The sequence below is a fragment of the Onychostoma macrolepis genome, chromosome 21, assembly GCF_012432095.1.
Source record: "Onychostoma macrolepis isolate SWU-2019 chromosome 21, ASM1243209v1, whole genome shotgun sequence".
Classification (NCBI taxonomy): domain Eukaryota; kingdom Metazoa; phylum Chordata; class Actinopteri; order Cypriniformes; family Cyprinidae; genus Onychostoma; species Onychostoma macrolepis.
Genome location: NC_081175.1, coordinates 13,345,353 through 13,366,007, shown reverse-complemented (window position 1 = coordinate 13,366,007; position 20,655 = coordinate 13,345,353). Strand labels below are relative to the sequence as shown.

General features: G+C 37.7%; 4 protein-coding genes across 6 annotated transcripts; 3 read left to right on the top strand and 1 right to left on the bottom strand.

Annotated features, from left to right (window-relative positions):
* Window positions 1-1,294: 1,294 nt before the first annotated feature.
* gng3 (guanine nucleotide binding protein (G protein), gamma 3) lies at window positions 1,295-5,082 on the top strand. The gene is made up of 3 exons (XM_058758205.1): window positions 1,295-1,464; window positions 3,080-3,179; window positions 4,144-5,082. The coding sequence occupies exons 2-3, from the start codon at window positions 3,081-3,083 to the stop codon at window positions 4,270-4,272; spliced, it is 228 nt and encodes a 75-aa protein (XP_058614188.1). The 5' UTR covers window positions 1,295-1,464; window position 3,080; the 3' UTR covers window positions 4,273-5,082.
* A 1,012-nt stretch (window positions 5,083-6,094) lies between these two features.
* Window positions 6,095-7,713, bottom strand: banf1 (BAF nuclear assembly factor 1). Its single transcript, XM_058758203.1, has 3 exons — window positions 7,555-7,713; window positions 6,879-7,058; window positions 6,095-6,797 (listed from the first exon to the last, which is right to left on the bottom strand). The coding sequence occupies exons 2-3, from the start codon at window positions 7,002-7,004 to the stop codon at window positions 6,651-6,653; spliced, it is 273 nt and encodes a 90-aa protein (XP_058614186.1). The 5' UTR covers window positions 7,005-7,058; window positions 7,555-7,713; the 3' UTR covers window positions 6,095-6,650.
* A 2,615-nt stretch (window positions 7,714-10,328) lies between these two features.
* On the top strand, window positions 10,329-15,348 carry slc3a2b (solute carrier family 3 member 2b). 3 transcript variants are annotated; one of them, XM_058758200.1, is made up of 9 exons: window positions 10,329-10,348; window positions 12,180-12,417; window positions 12,515-12,705; window positions 13,140-13,313; window positions 13,543-13,631; window positions 13,729-13,874; window positions 14,087-14,396; window positions 14,491-14,544; window positions 14,640-15,348. In XM_058758200.1, the coding sequence occupies exons 2-9, from the start codon at window positions 12,203-12,205 to the stop codon at window positions 14,979-14,981; spliced, it is 1,521 nt and encodes a 506-aa protein (XP_058614183.1). In that variant the 5' UTR covers window positions 10,329-10,348; window positions 12,180-12,202; the 3' UTR covers window positions 14,982-15,348. The 3 variants fall into 3 exon arrangements, with proteins under 3 accessions (XP_058614183.1, XP_058614185.1, XP_058614184.1); XM_058758202.1 differs by lacking the exon at window positions 10,329-10,348 and adding an exon at window positions 11,302-11,504 and having other exon boundaries at window positions 12,169-12,417; XM_058758201.1 differs by lacking the exon at window positions 10,329-10,348 and adding an exon at window positions 11,346-11,504.
* Window positions 15,349-16,234: 886 nt separating this feature from the next.
* calm3b (calmodulin 3b (phosphorylase kinase, delta)) lies at window positions 16,235-19,906 on the top strand. The gene is made up of 6 exons (XM_058758338.1): window positions 16,235-16,613; window positions 17,421-17,451; window positions 17,539-17,682; window positions 17,766-17,872; window positions 17,980-18,115; window positions 18,269-19,906. The coding sequence occupies exons 1-6, from the start codon at window positions 16,611-16,613 to the stop codon at window positions 18,295-18,297; spliced, it is 450 nt and encodes a 149-aa protein (XP_058614321.1). The 5' UTR covers window positions 16,235-16,610; the 3' UTR covers window positions 18,298-19,906.
* The last annotated feature ends 749 nt before the right edge of the window (window positions 19,907-20,655 follow it).

Sequence of the window (20,655 nt, the reverse complement as noted above, 5' to 3'; positions counted from 1 at the left end):
ATTTTTAGCAAATATTCCATCTTTCTTTGTTGCAAGAAACGAAACATCACCACACTGGAATACAATAACATAAAACAAAAATATAAGATACAATAGCATGACCACTGCGAGAAGTTCTTTCTTCGAAAAGTTAAAATTACATTTGTATTAAAGGAGACAGATAACGACTCAATTCTCCCAAAGAGGTTTAACCAACTGTAGAATAATTGATGCAAAGTATCTTCTTCAACTTCGCAGAATACACAAAGGTTAGAGCAAATAATCTATCTATATCTAAAAAATAATAACGATGACATAACAATTTTTTTCAAATAAAGTAAAAATTAAATAAAATTAAATTGTCTAAAACCACATATTTTTGTTTTATGAAGAGGTATGTTTTGTTTATGGAGCAACCCTAAGAAAATGTATATTCATGAGTAAAAAAATATGTTTTATGTAATAATAATAATAATAATAATAATAGCCTAATAATAATAGTAGTAGTAGTAGTAGTAAAGGTTACAGGGAAAGTGTTTTAGTCTTTTTACTTGGTTACACCATTTGACATATGATTAATTCAATTTCACGTTTGTTGAAAATGGTATAAACATTTTTCAAAATGTATAAGGCCAACATAAATACAACACATCACATTTAGTCTTTTTATCATCTAGGACATATTCAAGGTACTGAACCAAAAATCAAAAACACATTCAATTTAATGTAGCTGAGCACCATTAACAACCCTTTATTCTTTCTTTACGCATCAAATGTTTCAGATAACAGTATTTTCATTTCTCAGGAGGAAACTAGGGGGCAGATTTGCAACAAAGTGACTGTAACATAAGAATGAATGCAGCGGGAGGATGGAGTGATGTAAAGATGTGGGGGGTTTAAGATCTTAACCAAGGTGGGAGAGACCACTGAGTCAAAATGGTGCCTCAGTACAAGACAAAGAGGCTGAGACTGCAGCAGTTCCCATGGTAACAGAGCAGTGAGAGGGAAGGCTCACTAATATTCAGAAGCTTCAGCAGCATCACCTGGAAAAAAAACACAAGAAGTGTTCCTCGCTATCAAATGTTTCATATTCATTTTTGACAATATAAATCCATTTTGTGGGATTATAGTTTTAAATACACTGCTTTACATCAATACATTTCCCTCCCCCTTCATCCACCCCATGCTGCTGGAAAGATGGTATGAGCCAGCCCACAGAATAAATCAATCCCAATAGGGCCCCCCTCCCTCCGGTTGGCACATTCCACTCACTGCAGAGGGGAGTTTTATGTATGTACCAAGAGACTGGTGTTCATTGTAGCAGAATTGCAGTGCACTGGACTGTACAGAACTGGGTAGCATCCACACTGTCTATGAGGGTGCGGTCCGGCTGCACTGAAAGCAACAACAGTGACAGATAGAGAGAGAGAAGGAATAAGAAAGAAGAGGAGGGAGAGATATCACCACAAGAGGAATACAGCAAGGGTAAGAAATAGAGTGAAATGGAAAAGAGGGTAAAAAATAGACAAATACAGAACTATGCTCTTTTTTATGCTTCTTGATCTCCATTCACTCCTATTTTCTTGTATGCATCCTTTTAGATGTATTGCTTTCATTTCATTTGATTAACTGAAATGCATTGCATTTTTTTTTTCTTCCTATATCATATTTTCATATTTAAGGGTCTTATGTTACCTATTTGAGCAGCTGTGATTGTCATTTCTGTATCTGGCCTAGTTTTTTTGCTGTCTGCACCACGTGATTTCTTCATCTATAGATGCCTAAATGTTTACATTGAACCAGATTACATTCAAAACGGCTGTTTTTTTCTGTGCTTTTGCTCAGGATAATATGGTATACTCCATGAGGTGATTGAATCCCTGCAAGCACATCCTATGTGCAAAATGGGGCCGGCATGCTCCAATACACTGCTAAAATCCTATTCAAAATCATTAATGCTACTCATAGACCATTTTAGGTAGATATATATATATAGCCTATAATATATATATATATATATATTTATATTATTGTGAATAGCTCTAAATCTGTTTATAGAAAGATTCCAATGATCATCACCTGGAAATGCAGGGTTTCAGGATGATGAATTGTGTTGCTATCAGATCATTGCAATCCAAGGTGAGGTTTTGGTTTTCTAGGGCAGCAGCTTTTAGGAGTAGTAAATGATACCGATGGAGGAAAGACAGGAAGTAAAGCAGAGGGTATGAGAGTCCTGGACCACAGGAAGATGCTTCCATTAGAGACTGTGCACTGTATACAGAATCGGTAGCCTTTTATGATAAGGTTTCATTTGTTAACATTAGATATACTAACACTATAATGAAAAATGCTTCTAAGGTATTTATTAATCTTAATTAATGTTCATTTCAACATTTACTAAGATCAAAAGTTGTATCTGTTAATATTATTTAATGGACCTGAGCTAACATTAGCTAACAATTGTATTTTTATGAAATAATGTTAAGAAGGATTAATAAATACTGTAACAACTGTGTTGTTTAGTTAAAGCATTAACTAAAAGGACCTTATTGCATAGTGTCACCTCAGAATCTGTACATAATTTATCCCCTAATTCTCTATATTAATAGTGGTAGCAATCACTTGCTCCATTACACTATTCTTCAGGTTTTTTATTTGCATCTGTGATTCCATAAGATCCTTTAACATCCATGGAACCTTTCCATTCCACAAAAGGTTCTTGATAGTGGAAAAGGGTTCTTTAGATTTTTAAAATGTTCTTCACATTGGTTCTTTTCACTGCAAGGTTCTTCTAGAACCAAAATGGTTCTTCTATGGCATTGCTATGAAAACTCTCTTTTGAAACCTTTATTTTTAAGAGTGTAAGAAGTAATGGTTATTTCAAGAACTCTTCACTGGAAGGTTCTTTGGAGAACCCAAAATGGTTCTTCTGTTGCATCACTGCGAGAACAACCTTGATTTTCTACATTTAAGAGAGGACAAATATACTTTTATTGGCTCGATTAGGATTATGAACTTGTTAATTAAGATGAGAAGATTCATTTTTGTAAATTTTCCATTGACATCTGAGTAATTTTGTGTGTGTGTGTGTGTGTGGCAGGATGAAAGGAGACACCCCTGTGAACAGCACCATGAGCGTCGGTCAGGCCAGGAAGCTGGTGGAACAGCTGAAAATTGAAGCCAGTTTTTGTCGAATCAAGGTGAGGGTTGCCATGCAAAATATTCAGAAAATGTGGCAAACAGGAATCAGATCAGTGGTAATCCTGCCTGCCTATAAAAACGTCTTATTATGCCAGCCCGTACGTAGCAGACTAATTTGTATCAGATGTGATCAAAGATCTGGAATCAGGTTAATAGGTTTGACCTAATTCTACAATTCCCTCGGTAAAGTCTGTCCTACAAGTACAATTTGAAGCATTCAACAGTCTTTAAGCATTGACCTCAACCTTGCATTTCACTCGTACAATGTTCTATTTAATTAAAATGCTGTTTTAGCCAAGATGGGAAGGCGCTGTGTGTAAGGCAAGACATTACAGGCAAAACCAGTGTTTTTTCAGGCGCTGGTTTGACATTTTGGGCTATTTTGTATCCATAACTTCATTTTAGAAAACATTCAAAATACCTATTTAAGTGTTCATTTTATTATGCTTTATTTATTTGTGTGTGTAGATTTGAACTGCAAAGCTGTTTTCTCAAAATGACTTTTTCTCATGCGCAGAAATCTCCGCTTCAGTAGCAACTGCATACATAAAACTTTTGGAGGTTTTTACAAGAGAGTTTGTTCATTCACCTGATTTCTATAACGTTGTTTTTTTCTGGCTTTTGGTACCTTTTTCTGATTTATGGAGTCCCCTTTGTAAAACTCTCTTATGTATGAAACAAGAATTTTTGTCCAGAGTTCTCTTCTAGAAATGTATGCAAATTAGTGCATATTTAATTAAATAATGCCTTACTTGCATATTTGAACATAACATTTCAGAAAACTTGTAATGTAAAACAATTGTCTTAAATTACTGTAATTAATAACCTGAGGAAAGCATCTATTCGGGGGTTTTTTAAACTCTATTCGACTGCAGTTTAAGACAAAGACTTTCAGCTTTCTTAGACGCAATAGTTATTTGAGTGCTTTTCATTTCAGCACTGACAATCTGTCTGGATTCTTAGGTGTCTAAGGCAGCGGCGGACTTGATGGCCTACTGTGATGCCCATGCATGTGAGGACCCTCTCATCACCCCTGTGCCCACTTCAGAAAACCCGTTCAGGGAGAAAAAGTTCTTCTGTGCTCTGCTCTGAGCAGCACACAGGAAGGGCAGGATTAGTCTCATTTAGATGATAATGATTTGTGTACGCACATCACACAACACAACACTCGACAAGACACGACACATCAAAATAAATCCCAAATTAAACTTTAATAAATGCAAAGTGGTATCTAAATTTCAGCGATTGACAGCGCGAAGACCAAATTTACAAAATCATGCTTGCGAGGATATTTTTATTCTCCTGTGTTTTTTTTGGGAAACCCTGTTCCTTTTCATTAAGGGGACAAAATAGCATCAAGATTGATGCAAAGTGATTAGATGAAAAACACACTGATACACATATGCAAGCACACAGTTTTTTAATCCATCAAAAGGAAATAGGTGTGGGTCTGGATATTTCAATAATTTCCAATTTTATTATATTCAAGACATTCGTTATGTTCTTCACATAGCATACTATGGTGATTTACAAATTCTGTATGTATATTTTGATTTTTTTAATGTTTTGTTTGAGGTGGCTATGTACGCTGGTAGACATTTCTGATTAACTGGTAGAGCTTTTAAAGTTTAGATCATTGTGAGAAAGTGAGACTGCTAATACTTACACATAATACCACCAGTGCATAGCACTCCTAAAGGGGTTTGTAAAATGAAGTTATGTCCTAAAACAAATTTAATTTTCTGACCACTAAAACAAGTGGTATCTATTCTGGAAATTAGCTTATAAGATAAATTATTGAAGAAAAATATAAAGAGAATATCTGTTAAAACTTGTGGTCCCAAGTAATGGATTAAAATAATGCAGACAGAATGAAGGAATGAATAAAACTTTTAAACACAACACACTTAAGTGTACTGCTTATTGAGAAAAAAACAAATCACTACAGTTCAACAGTTTGTGCTCAGTTATTATAAATCTTTGAAATGGAATTTAAAATCTAAAGTGACAGTAGTTTTATACTGTTATAATAAAAATTCAAATCAAAATCATCTTTCTAGTCATAAAAGAATCCTAAGAAAAGGTTTTCACAAGATAAGAAGCACAACTTTTCAACATTGATAATAATAAGAAATGTTTATTGAGCAACAAATCAGCATATTAGAATGATTTCTGAAGGATCTTGTGACACTGAAGACTGGAGTGATGATGCTGAAAATTCAGCTTTGCCATCACAGAAATAAAATACATTTTAAAGGACATTCAAATAGAAAACAACTATTCTAAATTGTAATATTTCATATTTTTACTGATTGATTAAATCCAGCCTTAGGGTGCATAAGAGACTTTTTAGTCTTTCATAATTATTACATACCTCACACTTTTGAACAGTAGTGCAAGTTTATGATTTTTAGTCATCCAAATCAAAACAGATGCCTCTTATCAAACTTGTTCTAGCAGAACAGCTAATTCCACTTGTGTAACAACAGGTTGAGCTGGATTGGTTACATTTTTCATTCCACCCACTCATTCATTACTTTTTTTGATATTTTATTTCAAATGAATTATAACTGCTTTCCTGTAGCTCAAATAGTAGAGCATGGCGCTAGCAACGCTAAGATCATGTGTTCGATTCCCAGGGAAAGCAAGAGCTGATAAAATGTAAAAACTGTAACTTGAATGCAATGTAAGTCGCTTTGGATAAAAGCGTCTGCTAAATGCATAAAAGTAAATAATGCAAAACACAAAAAGGTCCAAAAACGGTTTTAGTCATTAGAATATTTATCAGTGTTTCTTTGACCATCGTGTTGCATTTTAAACATCTGAAAGCAGCAAATGTCAACAAAGATGTGAATTAGGTGGCTACATTAGGCAGAATAAATCAGCCCACACATCTTCAAGTACACATGCACAGTTAAAACAAATCCAGAATTTTATTAAGGCAATTTAGGGGTTGGGGAGCATAAAACCAGACGGCAAAATTATACCATTATGCATCTGATCCTTTGGGTAACATACCAGAGAACAGTGACAAGTTCACATAAACCTTTAAAAGCTTATAAGCATTGTGGCACATTTTGGACATAGTTAAAACCTTCAAATATCATAAACAGAGAGGGGGAAAGACTTGCAGAACTATCGGTGTTATTGTATTTGGACTACAACCAGTGGATGCATTGCCTGGAACAGAACTGCATATGAATGGGATTTTTGGACAATTTTGTGTCATACCCCCAAAACTAAAGATCCGGTGTGAATGATGTTTGAACAACACACAAAATGAGCAGTGATATTACAAGTGCACCCATCTAAAGACCTTCTAGTGCGATAATTCTGTACTAAGAATTAATATTAATACATCCAAGAATGATGTCCAAAAAGTTGAATTGACAGAGTGAGGTAAATGTATTCGGCATACAAGTCAGGGGGGTGGGGGGGGGGATGAATATACGACAACAACAAAAAGTCAACTACAGGAAAGAGTCACACCACTCTCTCAGACAGCTATAACAATCGCCTTGCTGTTTGACGTTGGCTCCACACGTATCCTTCAACCATTCCCGAAACAACTCCTCATCTTTCCTCAGCACCAGGAACTGTCCTAGAACAACATATGCCTATGGGAAGAAAAATGAAAGTGAAAGAAAAATTAAGTTTCGTTTTCATGACTACAGAGTATATATCTTTGTAAATCATACCTTGTCAAAGCCCTTCTCTTCCAATCTCCTTCCAAGAACTTCACCGATTCCTGCTAGTGCCATCACAGACTTCTCCCCCATGGGCTCTGCCACAAAGTCCTTGTGTTTTTGTGATGTCGACGACATTGTTGATTTGTATTAGAGAGGGTTGTGGGATTTAATTTTGGCTTTCTTCAGTGGCTTAAAACAGAAAAACATTTGTTAAAAGGTTTGATTTCTTAATAGCCCGAAACTAACTGTTCACATAAGCCAAAAGAAAAAAAACTATTCAGCTCCAGATATAATTTCAACTATTGTTAAAATGCAAATGTGCCTGTTTCAGAATCAGCCAATTTGCCTCTCATTTCCTCATGTATTGTACTGTAACACTGAGAAAGGAAAGTGAAGGCGAGTTGCGAGACTAAAGGGAAAACTACATACAGGAATAATACAACCATCAAACACACAACAAAGCCATAATAGCTAATTAATACATTTCTATTATAAAAGTATGCAGTTGATAGAAGTAATGTTTACGAGTTTTTGAGGTCCCGCCTCATTTCTTTGCGTTCAGCGCCACACAACGACAGCTGACACGCCATTCTCTATTCATTTAAAAATAATAACAAGCTAAGTGGCAAACACAACAGTATGAACAGTATTTTTAAACAAACGTGCAGCAGGACGTTTATCATACCTGGACACTATCATCGAGAAATTTCAATCCTCATCCGCAAACGCCGTGCTATCCAGAGTCTCAATGCGCCCAAAATAACTCACACAGCGCAGCTTCCTGATCCCGCCTTTAGAAAGAACACCGTCACTTCCGCTCTACTCATGCTGCTGTTCAGAGAGACACTGGCCCCTGGTGGGGTGGAAATCAAATACAGCGGAGAACTGGAGATTTCCTAAATTTCGAGGTCACTGCTTAGGCCTATTTGAAGTTAGCCTAACAGGAGCAAAACCGCAGTTTTTAAAGCATATTCTGAAGCAAATTAGATATTTGAAAAAGAACACTGATCAAAATTAGAAAACATTTACAGATGCCTCCCAGTTATTTGGTGTTAATCTGGCACCAAATGCTAGTTTCCTTAATTATCTGACACACCCTATTTAACTGGCAGCAAAACTTTCCAGTTTTCAATGACTTTGCAAGATGGCGAGCCGCTCTAAAGTGATTGAAACCCTCTGACAGTAGATTGTCCAGATGAAGGCCAATAGAAGTTGGTCAATCCAAATCTGTGATTTCTAGAATATTTGTCACTAACTCATTCAAGTCCCCCAGAAAGGCTGGTTGTCCACAAAATACAAAGGACTGAATAATGCAGAGAATCTCAATGGGCAATCGGTTCAACACTGCAGCTGGAATTGCTTGACAGTTTAGCGCTGAACATGTTAAGGATCTGTCTAGGCATACAGTGTCTCAATGTTTAAGAGAATTTGGACTGAAAGCCCACTCTGCAGTGACCAAACCTCTCATCAGCAGAAAGAATCAAAAGGCTAGACTAACCTTTGCTGAGGAACATGTTGTGTGGACAGAGAAGTGGTGCAAAGTTCACTTCAGTGATGAAAGCAAGTTTATTTGGGTCTGATGGGAAACATTATGTTTGTTGTCAAACTGATAAAAGACTGAACCCAAAGTGCATGAAAGGTGGAAGAGGAAGTGTCATGGTTTGGGGGATGTTTTCTGCAGCAGGAGTTGGGCCTTTTATACAGCTACATGGCAGAGTGAATGCAAATGTTTATCAGAACCTCCTTCAGCAACATGTGGTTCCTTCCCTGCAAGCATCTCCCAATCAGCCAGCAATTTTCGTGCAGGACAGTACTTCCCGTCATACTGCAAAATGGATAAAGCAGTTCTTTGAACAAAAAATAAATGACTAAATAAATAAAAAATCAAATAACCAAATAAACACAAATCAAAATATATTAAGCAAGTTCTTCACTTTCAGAATGTGTGGTTCAATTGTGTAAAATGTCACTGAATTCACTGAGTTTGGGGGGGAAATTAAGCTTGAGAGTCAAATATTCAATGTTTTTTTTACATCACAGTGAAATTTTGAACACAAACTCAATGACATAATTTACATTTTTAGCATTGCATAGAAATTTGGAGAATATTTACTTCACAACAGTAATGAAAATTGCTTTAACAGTGTATGGGTTAATAATAATAGCATAACATCCAGAATAGAACATTCATCCAAGAATTCAATCCACGTGCTAATAAAAAACATATTTCATATTTCAGATTAATTTGACTACAAGTAGGCTATGTCATTTTCTACTAAAACTGACAATCTGTAAGAGCGCAAACACTCAGATAAACACCAGGGGGCAGTGATACACTAAAAGCCATTTCCAACATCCATTTGCTGACAAATGGATTTTTATGCTAAGTAGATATGAGGAAAACTTGCTGATTTACACAAATCCTTTGAACTGTAGAACTGATGCTGTATTTCATTATCATAATGAATTTATTGCAAGAGCACCTACATTTTTGGAGTAAACATTTCAGATGTCTCATGTTGATCATGCAGAACCATCATGACAGGGTCATGCAGTTATCTCTAACTCTTCCAGGCACCAATCCAAGAATTGCTCATACTAGCCTAAAAAGGAAACAGAGGTCAGCATGCCGACTCAAACTGGCACAGTCAAAAAGTGTCTTGACATTTGGAAAAGGCTCGTCTGTTATTAAATCTCTAACTGTACCACAAACCAGTTGGTTGAATTTGGTTTGTTGAATTGAATGATTTAAGGTTGACTCAAGGGTTTGTGTAATGTTGATTGCCTTGTCCCTCTTGGATGCTTGATTGATTTCTGGAGAAATGATCAGTGACGGTGCAAATGAGCATTCTCTTTTGTTCTCAGGTTTTTACTACTCTCACATCTTCTCTGATTTCATTAACACATACTGAGGAATGATGAGATGATGTATTCCTGATAAGAAGCTGTAGTTTTTCAGACCAAGAAAAGGAAGAAAACGTTTTCTCCCTGCTTGTGAGCCTGCAGGCACTGGTCAGGACCATGTGTTTTTACTGAGCGTGGGGACACAATGTGCTCTGACGTGTTTACATGATATCTGAAACGAGAAGGAGGAGCATCATTCGGAGCGTTATGCTCTAACTTGCTCATTTTTTGTGACTGTATTTAAAAAAAAAGTGCTGAATAAGCTTGTGGATCTCCACAAACACAGACAATTACACACTGAACCTTTGTTTCTACAAAATGATATATTCAGCTCAAATCGAAATAAGCTTTTGTTGTGCTTAAATATTCCACATCAAAATATTTATTAAAATATCAGGACATGTTTTCCTCAATGTCCTGGGTGATAGATAATATTTCAGAGACCACGTGGAAGCACAGTCCTCTTTATGCTGTCAATGTTTTTCTGAAGCATAGGTCTTTGCTGCATTGGACATTATCATTATAAGAGATGGAACTTTATAGTGCAAGAGACAAGCACATAAGGAAAATAAAAGGTAATGAACAGTTTGAAACCTTGAGGTTTTATATAGGAATTTGTTGTATATTATTTTGAATCTGTGCTCTTGTATTTCTTTTGCTGTTTCATCAACTCCTGATTAATAAAGCAGTCTTACATTACTTCATAATCTATTGTAAATTCAAATAAAAGAGCCATCGAGCTGCATTTAATCAGGCTTAGCTGCTTAAATGACCAGAGAACAAAATTAGGGTAAAGGTTGACCAACTGTTTTGTCACATAACTCCAATTTATTTGCCTGACCAGAACTATACATATTGAGCTATTTTTCACGTATTGGTCTTTTTTAAATAATACATTCAAATTTAAACTTTAAATGTAAAAACATTATAAATACATCATGTAGTAAAAATTGGGTAAACAGCAGATTTTGAAGATTTTTTGAGCCCTGAGGAAAAACTGTACATTGAGATTCCTGTTTACACCGACCATGTGTTATACTGTTTATAAGATCTTTCTAAGAAAGAAACTCAATACCCTCAACCCCTCAAACTTGTTTATGGAGGTCTTGTACAAGCACAAAAACAACAGGAGGAGAAAGAATAAGGCAGTAATGTCAGGCTCTTAAGGTGGACTCTCAAACGCCACAGAACTGGATTGTCTGCCTAGAATGCAGATCAACAAACCCTAAATTTGTTTGTTTTCTTTATACAGGCCATAGAGAAAATAAATAACTGCTTCTGGTCGTATTCAATCAACTAAATCTGTATTACTCATTAAAGCGGAATAATTTGCCCGTGACTGACAAAAAGAGTAACTGATTCAGCTAGCACTGAATCACTCGAGTCACGTCGTGGTGATTCCTGAGCGAATCGTTCTTTGAATCGGATCTTTAGGGGTAAACATAGGATTTGACTGATGGAGCGAATATAATTTTACTTTAACAAACTTAAACCATAATTGTTCAAAAGAATCGATTCGCGAATATGTAGGGTACTAGCTTGAAAACAGGTTTTGTGTTACCACCTTAAATGTGGGAGGAGAAATTTAGGCATGAGACTGGGTCACTCGGATCCTCTTTTTTTTTGCCGTATAAAAGCTTGAGCATCCCTGTGAATAGAGACACGAACGAAATCACCGAGCATTTGTCATTTATCACAGATAAATTAACGAAGATTCCCTCATTATTCCAGGTTGGTCTTGTTTCAAATCATTTTAAATGTGGTTGTCAAATTTGCCAGCGTTCTTGATATTTGCGAGTAACGTTACCACGAGTCGTACCTTTTATGTTTATTCATATTTAGACACACTTTTACATTAGTATGTTTTTATTTATGGCTCGTTGACTGCTGTTAATTGAGGCTGAATGAGTCAGAGAAAAGGCACAAACAGAACTGGACCAATCCGGTTTACAAAAGGTCGCGCTACATACATCAACGTTAAAAAGGTGTTTTTCAAATCTACCGATTTAAACCAATCGATCGAATGTACAATTAATGCTTTTAAACGTTACATTTAGGCCTACGTCAGAAATAGAACATTTAATTTTTTGAAATAGATTCTATGAGGTGATCTGTCACCCGGCATTCGGTTGCTATGTATACGGAGGTTTAAACTGGATTAACTGTTGTTTTTCAAACCGAGCTAAAATCTTTCTAGAAGGCCAGAAGCATCTTGTATACTCGTATTATTCTGGGTATTAGTACATCTGTCGTAACTTTTTTCAAATAGTCATCTCCTCGTGAACGATTTTAGGTGATGCAACCTTTCCATGTGTCTTGCCACTAGTGTCTTGCCCATGACGTCAAGCACGTGGTTCCTCGTGCTATGACGATGGTCCTATCTAATTTAATTCAGTTTCTTTTCAGGACATTTGACATCAACGGACAAAATGAGCAAGGATACTGAAGTGGATATGAAAGATGTGGAGCTCAATGAGGTGGAGCAGGAGAAGCAGCCCATGACAGAGGGGGAGGCTGGAAATAATTATGCCATCTCTCCTGTATCCGAGAAGAATGGCATTGTAAAGTTGAAGATTCCAGAGGAGGAGAGCAAATTCACTGGGTTAACCAAAGAAGAGTTAATGAGAGTAGCTGGAACACCAGGGTACGGAGCCCCATTTCCTTTCAGTTAGATCTTGGTTTGGATTTTGCAGTTTGCAGGAACTCTGATGATTTAATCGCTGTTGTCTTTTTGTGAATAGGTGGGTTAAAGTTCGTTGGGCACTCCTGATCCTGTTCTGGCTTGGTTGGCTGGGCATGCTAGCTGGTGCGATTGCCATCATTATTCAAGCTCCTCGATGCAAGCCCCTCCCTGAGATGAACTGGTGGAACTATGGACCTCTGTACCAGATTGGAGATGTGAACTCCTTTACGGAGTCTTCAAAGTTGATGGGTAAAGACACACGACTCTATGGCCAACATCCAAGCAACTAAAATAGATGTTATGGGAAGGAGGGAGCGTTTAGGGATGGGTCAGTTCAACGATTAAATGTGGATAACAGGCTCTGAACATGTTGAAACACATTAGTTACTCCGTCCTTATGCTGCTGAATCAACAAATCTGGTTTCCTCCCTTATCCGCTTGCATGCCATCCTGTTTGCTCTGCACATTTATCAGTCTGTGGACTATATTAATGGAATAGCATAATTGATTTTAAAGGAAGAGTGGTAGAATGTCTTTTTAATGAATAATTTGAGGTACAGTGAAGTCCGTATTAACATGGATGTGGTCTGTTATTTGAAACATTCCATATTTATTCCCTTATTGTCTTTAATATTTTGCAATGCTGTATATTTATTTCACTTTGATTGGTGGTTACCCCTCAGGTGTGGCTGAAAATGTTCAGACGATGGATGAGTTGAAGATGAAGGGTCTGATCATTGGCCCGATCCATGTGTCCAGTGCTGATGAGCCTGAGAAACTGAAATTGACTGAGATTTCTGAAGAGGCTGGTGATCTGACACAGTTTCAAGAAGTCATTAAGGCTGCACACAAGAGAGGTGAGCTATAGTTTGCATTATAAAATTTAAGCATTTGCCACTTATGTTTTCTTGTTTTTTAAATGACTTCCATATACAATGCCTGGCCAAAACGTTGCTGTCTGGATTTAAATAAGCAAATACTAAGATTTTAGGGTTGAATCGAAAATTGATTGAAAAGAATTGAAAATATATATATTATATTATTTATTCGTTTTTCAGTCAATTGTATTTTTATGTTGACTTTTAGGTATCTCTGTTGTTTTGGACCTGACCCCTAACTACAAAGGCAAAGAGCCCTGGTTTGCCGATGCTGTCAGCACTGTGGTCAAACTGGAGGTATGACAATAGATCTAGATAATTGCTTAACTTTCTTAATCTACGTTGTCACTTTTTTGTGTTTTCAGAGGAATAATTCTGACTTTTGCCTTTGCAGTCTGCTCTGGTGCATTGGCTAAAAGAAGGTGTAGATGGATTCCTCTTCTACGGTGTTGAGAAGGTGTCCACTGCAGCCCCGACCCTTTGGGAGGATGTCAGAGTCCTTATCCACAACCACACGGATTCAGTGGGAAAAAGGAAAAAGTGAGTAATCAATAGTTTTACTCTTAAATTTGATTAGTGCACATTCACTCTTTTGTGAGGTAAATGAGCCACCTTGTGGTGGTTGGTAGGAATTTTTACAGACTGAACTCCAGTCAAGGGGACATGAGTAGGCCGTGTTGCCTTGTGTTGCCAACCAAACCGCTCCATATGGTCCTCAATACTTCTATTAAACACTGACTTTTTCCTTCCAGGGTCTTAATTGGTGTTACGGAACAGTCCTCTCCTGATGACATTGTTGCGGTGTTGAACAAAACTGGTGTGGACATGCTCCTCACTGATGCTTTAAGATCCACATCTGCTCTGGATGTTGCCAATACTGTTGATCGCTTGTATTCCGCTTACGGTCAGACCAGACTGGCTTGGAACATAGGTGGGCGTATTGCTGGACACCTGGCTTCATTGGTGGGGCTTGCCAAAGTCAAGTTGAGTCAGCTGCTGCTTCTCACTCTACCAGGCACACCGGTGTTTAATTATGGGGATGAGATTGGACTGCAAGATGAGGTGAGTAAACTAAAGAGCTAAACTGAAGAGAATTCAGACAGATCCAGGTGTTTTCCTGGAGCAGATCCTAAAATGTTGTTATCTTTCCATTTAGGGGACCAAAAATCCAATAATGGTATGGGGTGACTCTAAAGAAAATATGACAGAGGTAAGGAGCATGTGCACACAGTGCTGAATCTCCAAAGTGACCCTATTCAATGTTGTGACCAGCTTTAGTTACATTTTCATGCATTTATTTTACAGGACAAGGGTGAAATGACCACTTTCCGTAATTTCTTCAAGTCTGTGAGTGAAAAAAGGTCGAAAGAGCGCTCTTTGCAGCACGGAGAATACTTGCCTTTGTTCAACTCAACCTCTGCCATGGCCTATGTGCGAAGCTGGGACCAGAATGAACGCTACCTTATTGCACTCAACTGGCACTCGACAGAAACTGTCACTCTTCAGCTGAAGCATGCTGAGATTCCTGAACATGCTACAATAGTGTTCAGTACTACTGGTGATAAAGTTGATGATGTGCTTAACCTTGCACAACTAGAGGTGAAGCCAGAACAAGGTTTAATACTGAAGTTTCCTTACACTCCCTAAAGACGCATTGTAAAGTCTCACAGTTAGTTTGAGGATGTTGCTTTTACATGCACAAGTGTTTGATTAGCCATTCTGTTACAATATTTATCATTTTTAGTACAAAAACACTGGTATATATCATTAGATTGTACTGTTACATGCACTGCATAACTACTAAACTGAACTTTAAGCTGGTAGTGTTATTTTTTTGATGTTACTTGGAATACATTCCATAGGAAGAAACAAATATTTGTTTTTGAGTTTTTAAAATGTATTGCAATTCTGCACACTAAAAATGTTGAAAACTTAAATGGCTATTTCTCTATGTAATTGGAAAAAGATGCATGAAAATGAAAGCTGTGGACAATAAATTAAGTGGAGAAGTTCATCTTTGTGTGTTTTTTATTTATTTATTTTTTTTGTCATATTTATTCAGGTGGGGTTCCCTCGTCTATTTTCATAAGTGTTGCCAGCATAATGAGATGTAACAGAGACATGGTTGAATTATTAAAATCTACCGCCATAAAATGGAGCACCTCTCATTGTCTCCAGCAAAGCATGATATCAGGTGTCTCTACTGATGACTTCTTTATTTAGAGCTATTCATTATGCATATGGAGAGCTCAGTCTCACCTGGCTATTTTAACGCATTACAGATTTATGAACCCCTACTGAGATCGGCTCAGTGCCTAAGAGTGATGAAGGAAATTGTGTCAAGTGTGTATGAGGTCTGAAAGAACAGACCTAATCATCACAAAACTGTCTTGAAAAAAGATATTCTTTGTACAGTTTAGATCTAAAAGGAAGTAAAACCATAAGTAGATACATGTTTGAAATCTTTCTGATGACTGAGTTTCCTCCTCGTGTCCTCTGCCTTTTCACAACTCAAACTTTTCTAGGTCAATTACTCATTTGGGACCACAAACCTGACCAAGAACCTCTACTTTTAGGCAATGCGCCATTGGTCGCTTCTAACCCAAGGGCGTTTTTGAGTTTAACACATTTTATTTCTCTAAATAACATATTTAAAATCAATGTATTGACCATAAAAAGAACGGAATACTAACAGCAGACTCTTTCTGTGACATGCTGCCAGTGTTGCATCTGCAGCACTATATGCACTTGCTGCACTAGTCGGTTTCCTGCGTCTGTCTCTTTAAGAACTGCTCTCTTCGAGGACTCCCTGACGCATTGCAGGTGGCTGTCAACCAATCAAAAGACACTTCCTAGGTCAGCTGACGAGTGCCATCAGACTTCTATATATAAACTCTCCGGACCATCCATTCAAACCTGAAAGCCACCGTTGCATGCTATGGCTTTTGAAAAGAATAATCCTAAAATAGAAACTTACAGTCGATAAACAACGCCGTATAATATATTGGTTATATAAACGAAAACGGGACAGTTTCTCTGCGCAATTTAGAGTTCGAACATTTCGACTACGTGGCGGAGGAAGACCATAGTAACAGCTTTGTTGTCAAGGAGTGCGACGTCCCACTTTGGACCGAAGTACCAAGGCGTAGTGATATTGAAATTTGGGCGCACAGCAGCAGAAGATAGTGCTTGACAATCGCACGGGTGGAAAGCAAACGCTTGGGTTTCCGTTTATTTCCTCTACATACAGACTAACGTACTTCACACTAAAATACAATGGTAAGTAAGCCTTTATAACTCTTTATCCTAATAGCCAAAGTGCAGCGTAGCTACAAAAATGGCTGAGCGTCCATTGCGAAGTGATAGGTGTGAATGAGCTACTGTTAGCTTAGCTCCTCGCGAGCTAACCGTCATTCTATTGAAAGCGCGCGAGCTCCTGGGCTAACGTCACTTCAACGGGTTACACACAGTTTTCATATTTCTCACTGTAGAATAAACGGCTTTACCGTTTTCTGTGGGACGTTTTGCAGCGCTTTCTCTAATCGCAAATGGGCGTGAGGTGTTTACAGCAGAAAATGCGCTATACTAGCACATCCTTGACTGGTTCCCAGTTGCTAGCTCGCCTCATGTCGGCGTCTGCAGGCAGCAGCTTGAAAAGCATCGATGATGGATGTAGAGATCGCCCTCATTTACATGAGACAAAACCCGTAACGTTTGCGTCCCTTGTGCCAAAATAGCCCTGCTTTTTCTAATATATCTGGTCGGTCACAGGATGCTTGTAGTTCCCCACAGCACGCGCACTAATCCATTCAGATGGCCTTTAAGTAACTGTAAACCACATTATGGAGCAATAAAGACAATACATATGCTAAAGTGGTCAAATACAGCTGTATTGTCTGCTGTGAAAGCGTTTTGTGAACGCCTCGTGAATGACATCATCAAACTTGTAAAACACAAGGTATCAGGTGTTAAACCCGTTCCGTTCAGTTTAACACGCAAGAAACAGTTAAGCTTCAGACGGAATGGAAACATTTGAAAATATCTAGGTGCTATTAAAATTTTCTTTTTGTGTCCTCCTTCCTACAGGCTGATCAGCTAACAGAGGAGCAGATTGCTGGTATGGAAGATTAACCTTTGCTTCAAACCTTTACCTCAAATCAGCAATTGCAATGATGTGCAATAAATTATTTCAATTTCTTTTCAGAATTCAAGGAGGCCTTCTCCTTATTTGACAAAGACGGTGATGGCACCATCACTACTAAAGAGTTAGGGACTGTCATGCGGTCTTTGGGCCAGAATCCTACAGAGGCAGAGCTTCAGGATATGATCAATGAAGTTGATGCTGATGGTGAGGAAGCCCTTCCACAAATAATGCCGTTTTAGAATAGCTCTTCTCTTTTTCTAAATCTGTTGGCTTTTTCCCCCCTTCAGGCAATGGAACAATTGATTTCCCAGAGTTCCTTACTATGATGGCCAGGAAGATGAAGGACACGGACAGCGAGGAGGAGATCAGAGAAGCATTCAGAGTTTTCGATAAGGTAGAGAAGGGCACTCACTTATAAATGCCTCTTATTGAAGGCATTTCTTCAGAAAAAAACAAATGTGGAAAGAATGTTTATCTCTCTCAATGACTAATGCTTTACAGGATGGAAATGGTTATATCAGTGCAGCAGAGTTGCGTCATGTCATGACAAATCTGGGGGAGAAGCTTACAGACGAGGAAGTGGATGAGATGATCCGGGAGGCAGATATTGATGGTGACGGCCAGGTCAACTATGAAGGTATTTCCATATATTAATGTCATTGGTGCATTGTGGTATTTTTCTATGGATGTGGATGTTTTGTCTGACTAAACGCCAAGCCTGCAGTGTAATTGTGAAATCAGTTTGTGAAGATTAGCACGTTGATCTCATTCCTTTTATTTCCCCCCACAGAGTTTGTCCAGATGATGACGGCAAAGTAAAAACTGGAAACCAAAAGGAGCACAACAGACCAAACAGTGGGCAGCACTCTCACTGTCAACCTTCAACAAGCATTCACAACCCAATCTCTTACTCCTCTCCATTTAGTTTTGCTCTCCTCCACTTTCCCTTAGTTTGATCGGTCCTCTGCTCTGCTTGTTTTTCCAACATTATCTCCTGTCAGCTTTTTCCCTACATTATCTGGTTTTCTTTGGAAGAAAATATTACATGCACAACAAAGTTTAAATCTTGCATATATGATGGTGATGATAACAGCAGTGTAACACATGTATCAATATTTTAAAGATTGTGACATACTATATGGACAACAGCAATGCATGCTTTATTTATGTTTGGCATGTTTCTGTGTTTGTTTGTTTTTTTTCTTCCCAGCTTGCCTCTTTTTCTAACTTGCTAGTTCTCCTTTAACTGCATGTTTCTCATGCAACCTCTGCTCAGTGGTCTTAGAACTGTATGGTGAATAACCATTCATGGATAATCAGGGGCTTTATATAACAAAATGGCTCAAACTTCCATGTCATAGTGTGATTGTTTTTGTAAGTGTAGATCTGTGTGTCTGAGCGAGTGCTTGTAGTTGGATTTAAAGTGGAGCCACGCAGTACAGTTTACGTTTTGGTATAGGGCTTGTTCTTTAGGGACCGCATAACAAACATGTAAGATAAAAAAAGAAAACTAGACAAACGTGCGTAGAATAATCCCGGAAATGGTTAATTGGGGACCAATTATTTCAGTTAGTTTGCTTGTTTTGCCCCTTTTTGTATTATTTGAGAGAAACATGGTGGAAAGGCTTTGACCTTCTTTCCAACTTGTATTTCCTCACTAATTTCACTACCGCAAAGCAAATGCCACCTATTTGTTCTAGACTGGTGTAGGGAGGTTTAATGTTTGGTTTGAGCTCTATTAGTGTGGAGTTTGTACTGAAGATGTAGAATAGTTTCACCTTAAAATATACAGTCTTACATTTCGATGCTGCACTCGGTGTCCTAGGCAGTGGACCATTTCTGTCTAGGGAAAAATATCAAATTTAAGCTGTGTGCTGGTTCTTCCTGCAGGCTGTTCAATATATTTGTATACATCAAAAGCACCTGCATTTTATGATCTTTTTAGAATCTTTTCTCATAACGGCATGTTTTTCTCTTCCATGGTCCTGTTAGGTGTGGTCCATGCACAGTGGCAAATGGGATGGTGCGTAATGCTTGTCATCCAGTTAGACTGTGTCTGCCATGTTGGTGCAGCAACTGCTGCCATGAAACCTGCAAATGCAGGCGCTTTGAATGAAATCCATTTTTTTGTAACTGTATAGACCAAGGTTAAACAAACAGCGCTTAATGGTAGAATCACATACATTATGGTGGTAGTATTGCATCTTCTGCCCCAGTTCTTAATTTATTCTACTGTTGTGTTTTCTTTTTTATGACCTTTATATGCTGTTTTTTCGATCTGAGTTTACTGTCTGGTTCTTTTTTTTTTTTTTTTTTTTCCTCTCTTCTTCTGCCCATAAGGTAATATAGTAAAAATGAAAGGTTATGCATTCCATTGCAGAACTCTGGTTTTCTTGCTAAATAAACGTCTTGGACCTCTGTTTCTAAATTACCTCTTTTCGTTCATAACACTTTTGCCTATACAACTGTAAACCTGCATGGGCTTATATTAAAAAAAAAAAATAGTGTAAGAGAGACAGAAAAGTGCATTTAATGTACATCTATTGTGTTTATTGTCATTTGTTTGCACAAGGCAATATTTTATTAAGAACCACAGTGTCCACAGCATATCACACATTACATCAGGAGTGTCAAGCTCAGTTCCTGAAGGGCCTCAGCCCTGCAGAGGTTAATTCCAACCCTGCTCCAACACACAAACCATATAGTTTTCAATTGAGCCTGAAGGACTTGATTAGCTGGATCAGGCGTGTTTAATTAGGGTTGGAGCTAAACTCTGCAGGGCTGTGGCCCTCCAGGAATTGAGTTTGGATTACATCATATACAAGGTTTGCACATATTACAAACAAAACCTTTAAGAGATGTTTTCATAATTTAGAAATATCTCTTACGAAAATGAACCCTGATTTTATTGTAGTAAAAGTGTAGTAACCATTATTTTTTGGCATATTGCCATTTGTATAACCAGTTTTACTACAAATAGTTAGCGTAACAAAGCCATTGTTAATTTTTGGTTACAAAGGTTTAACTAAAGTAACCAGTTTTTTTTTTTTTTTGTAGTAAAACCATGGTTAATTTTCGTAAGAGGTGTAAAATTAGAAACAAGTGAGGGTAACAGGAAAGTCCACTATCCATTTGTAGTTTCGTGAAACTACAACACCCAAGTACTGTATGATTTCC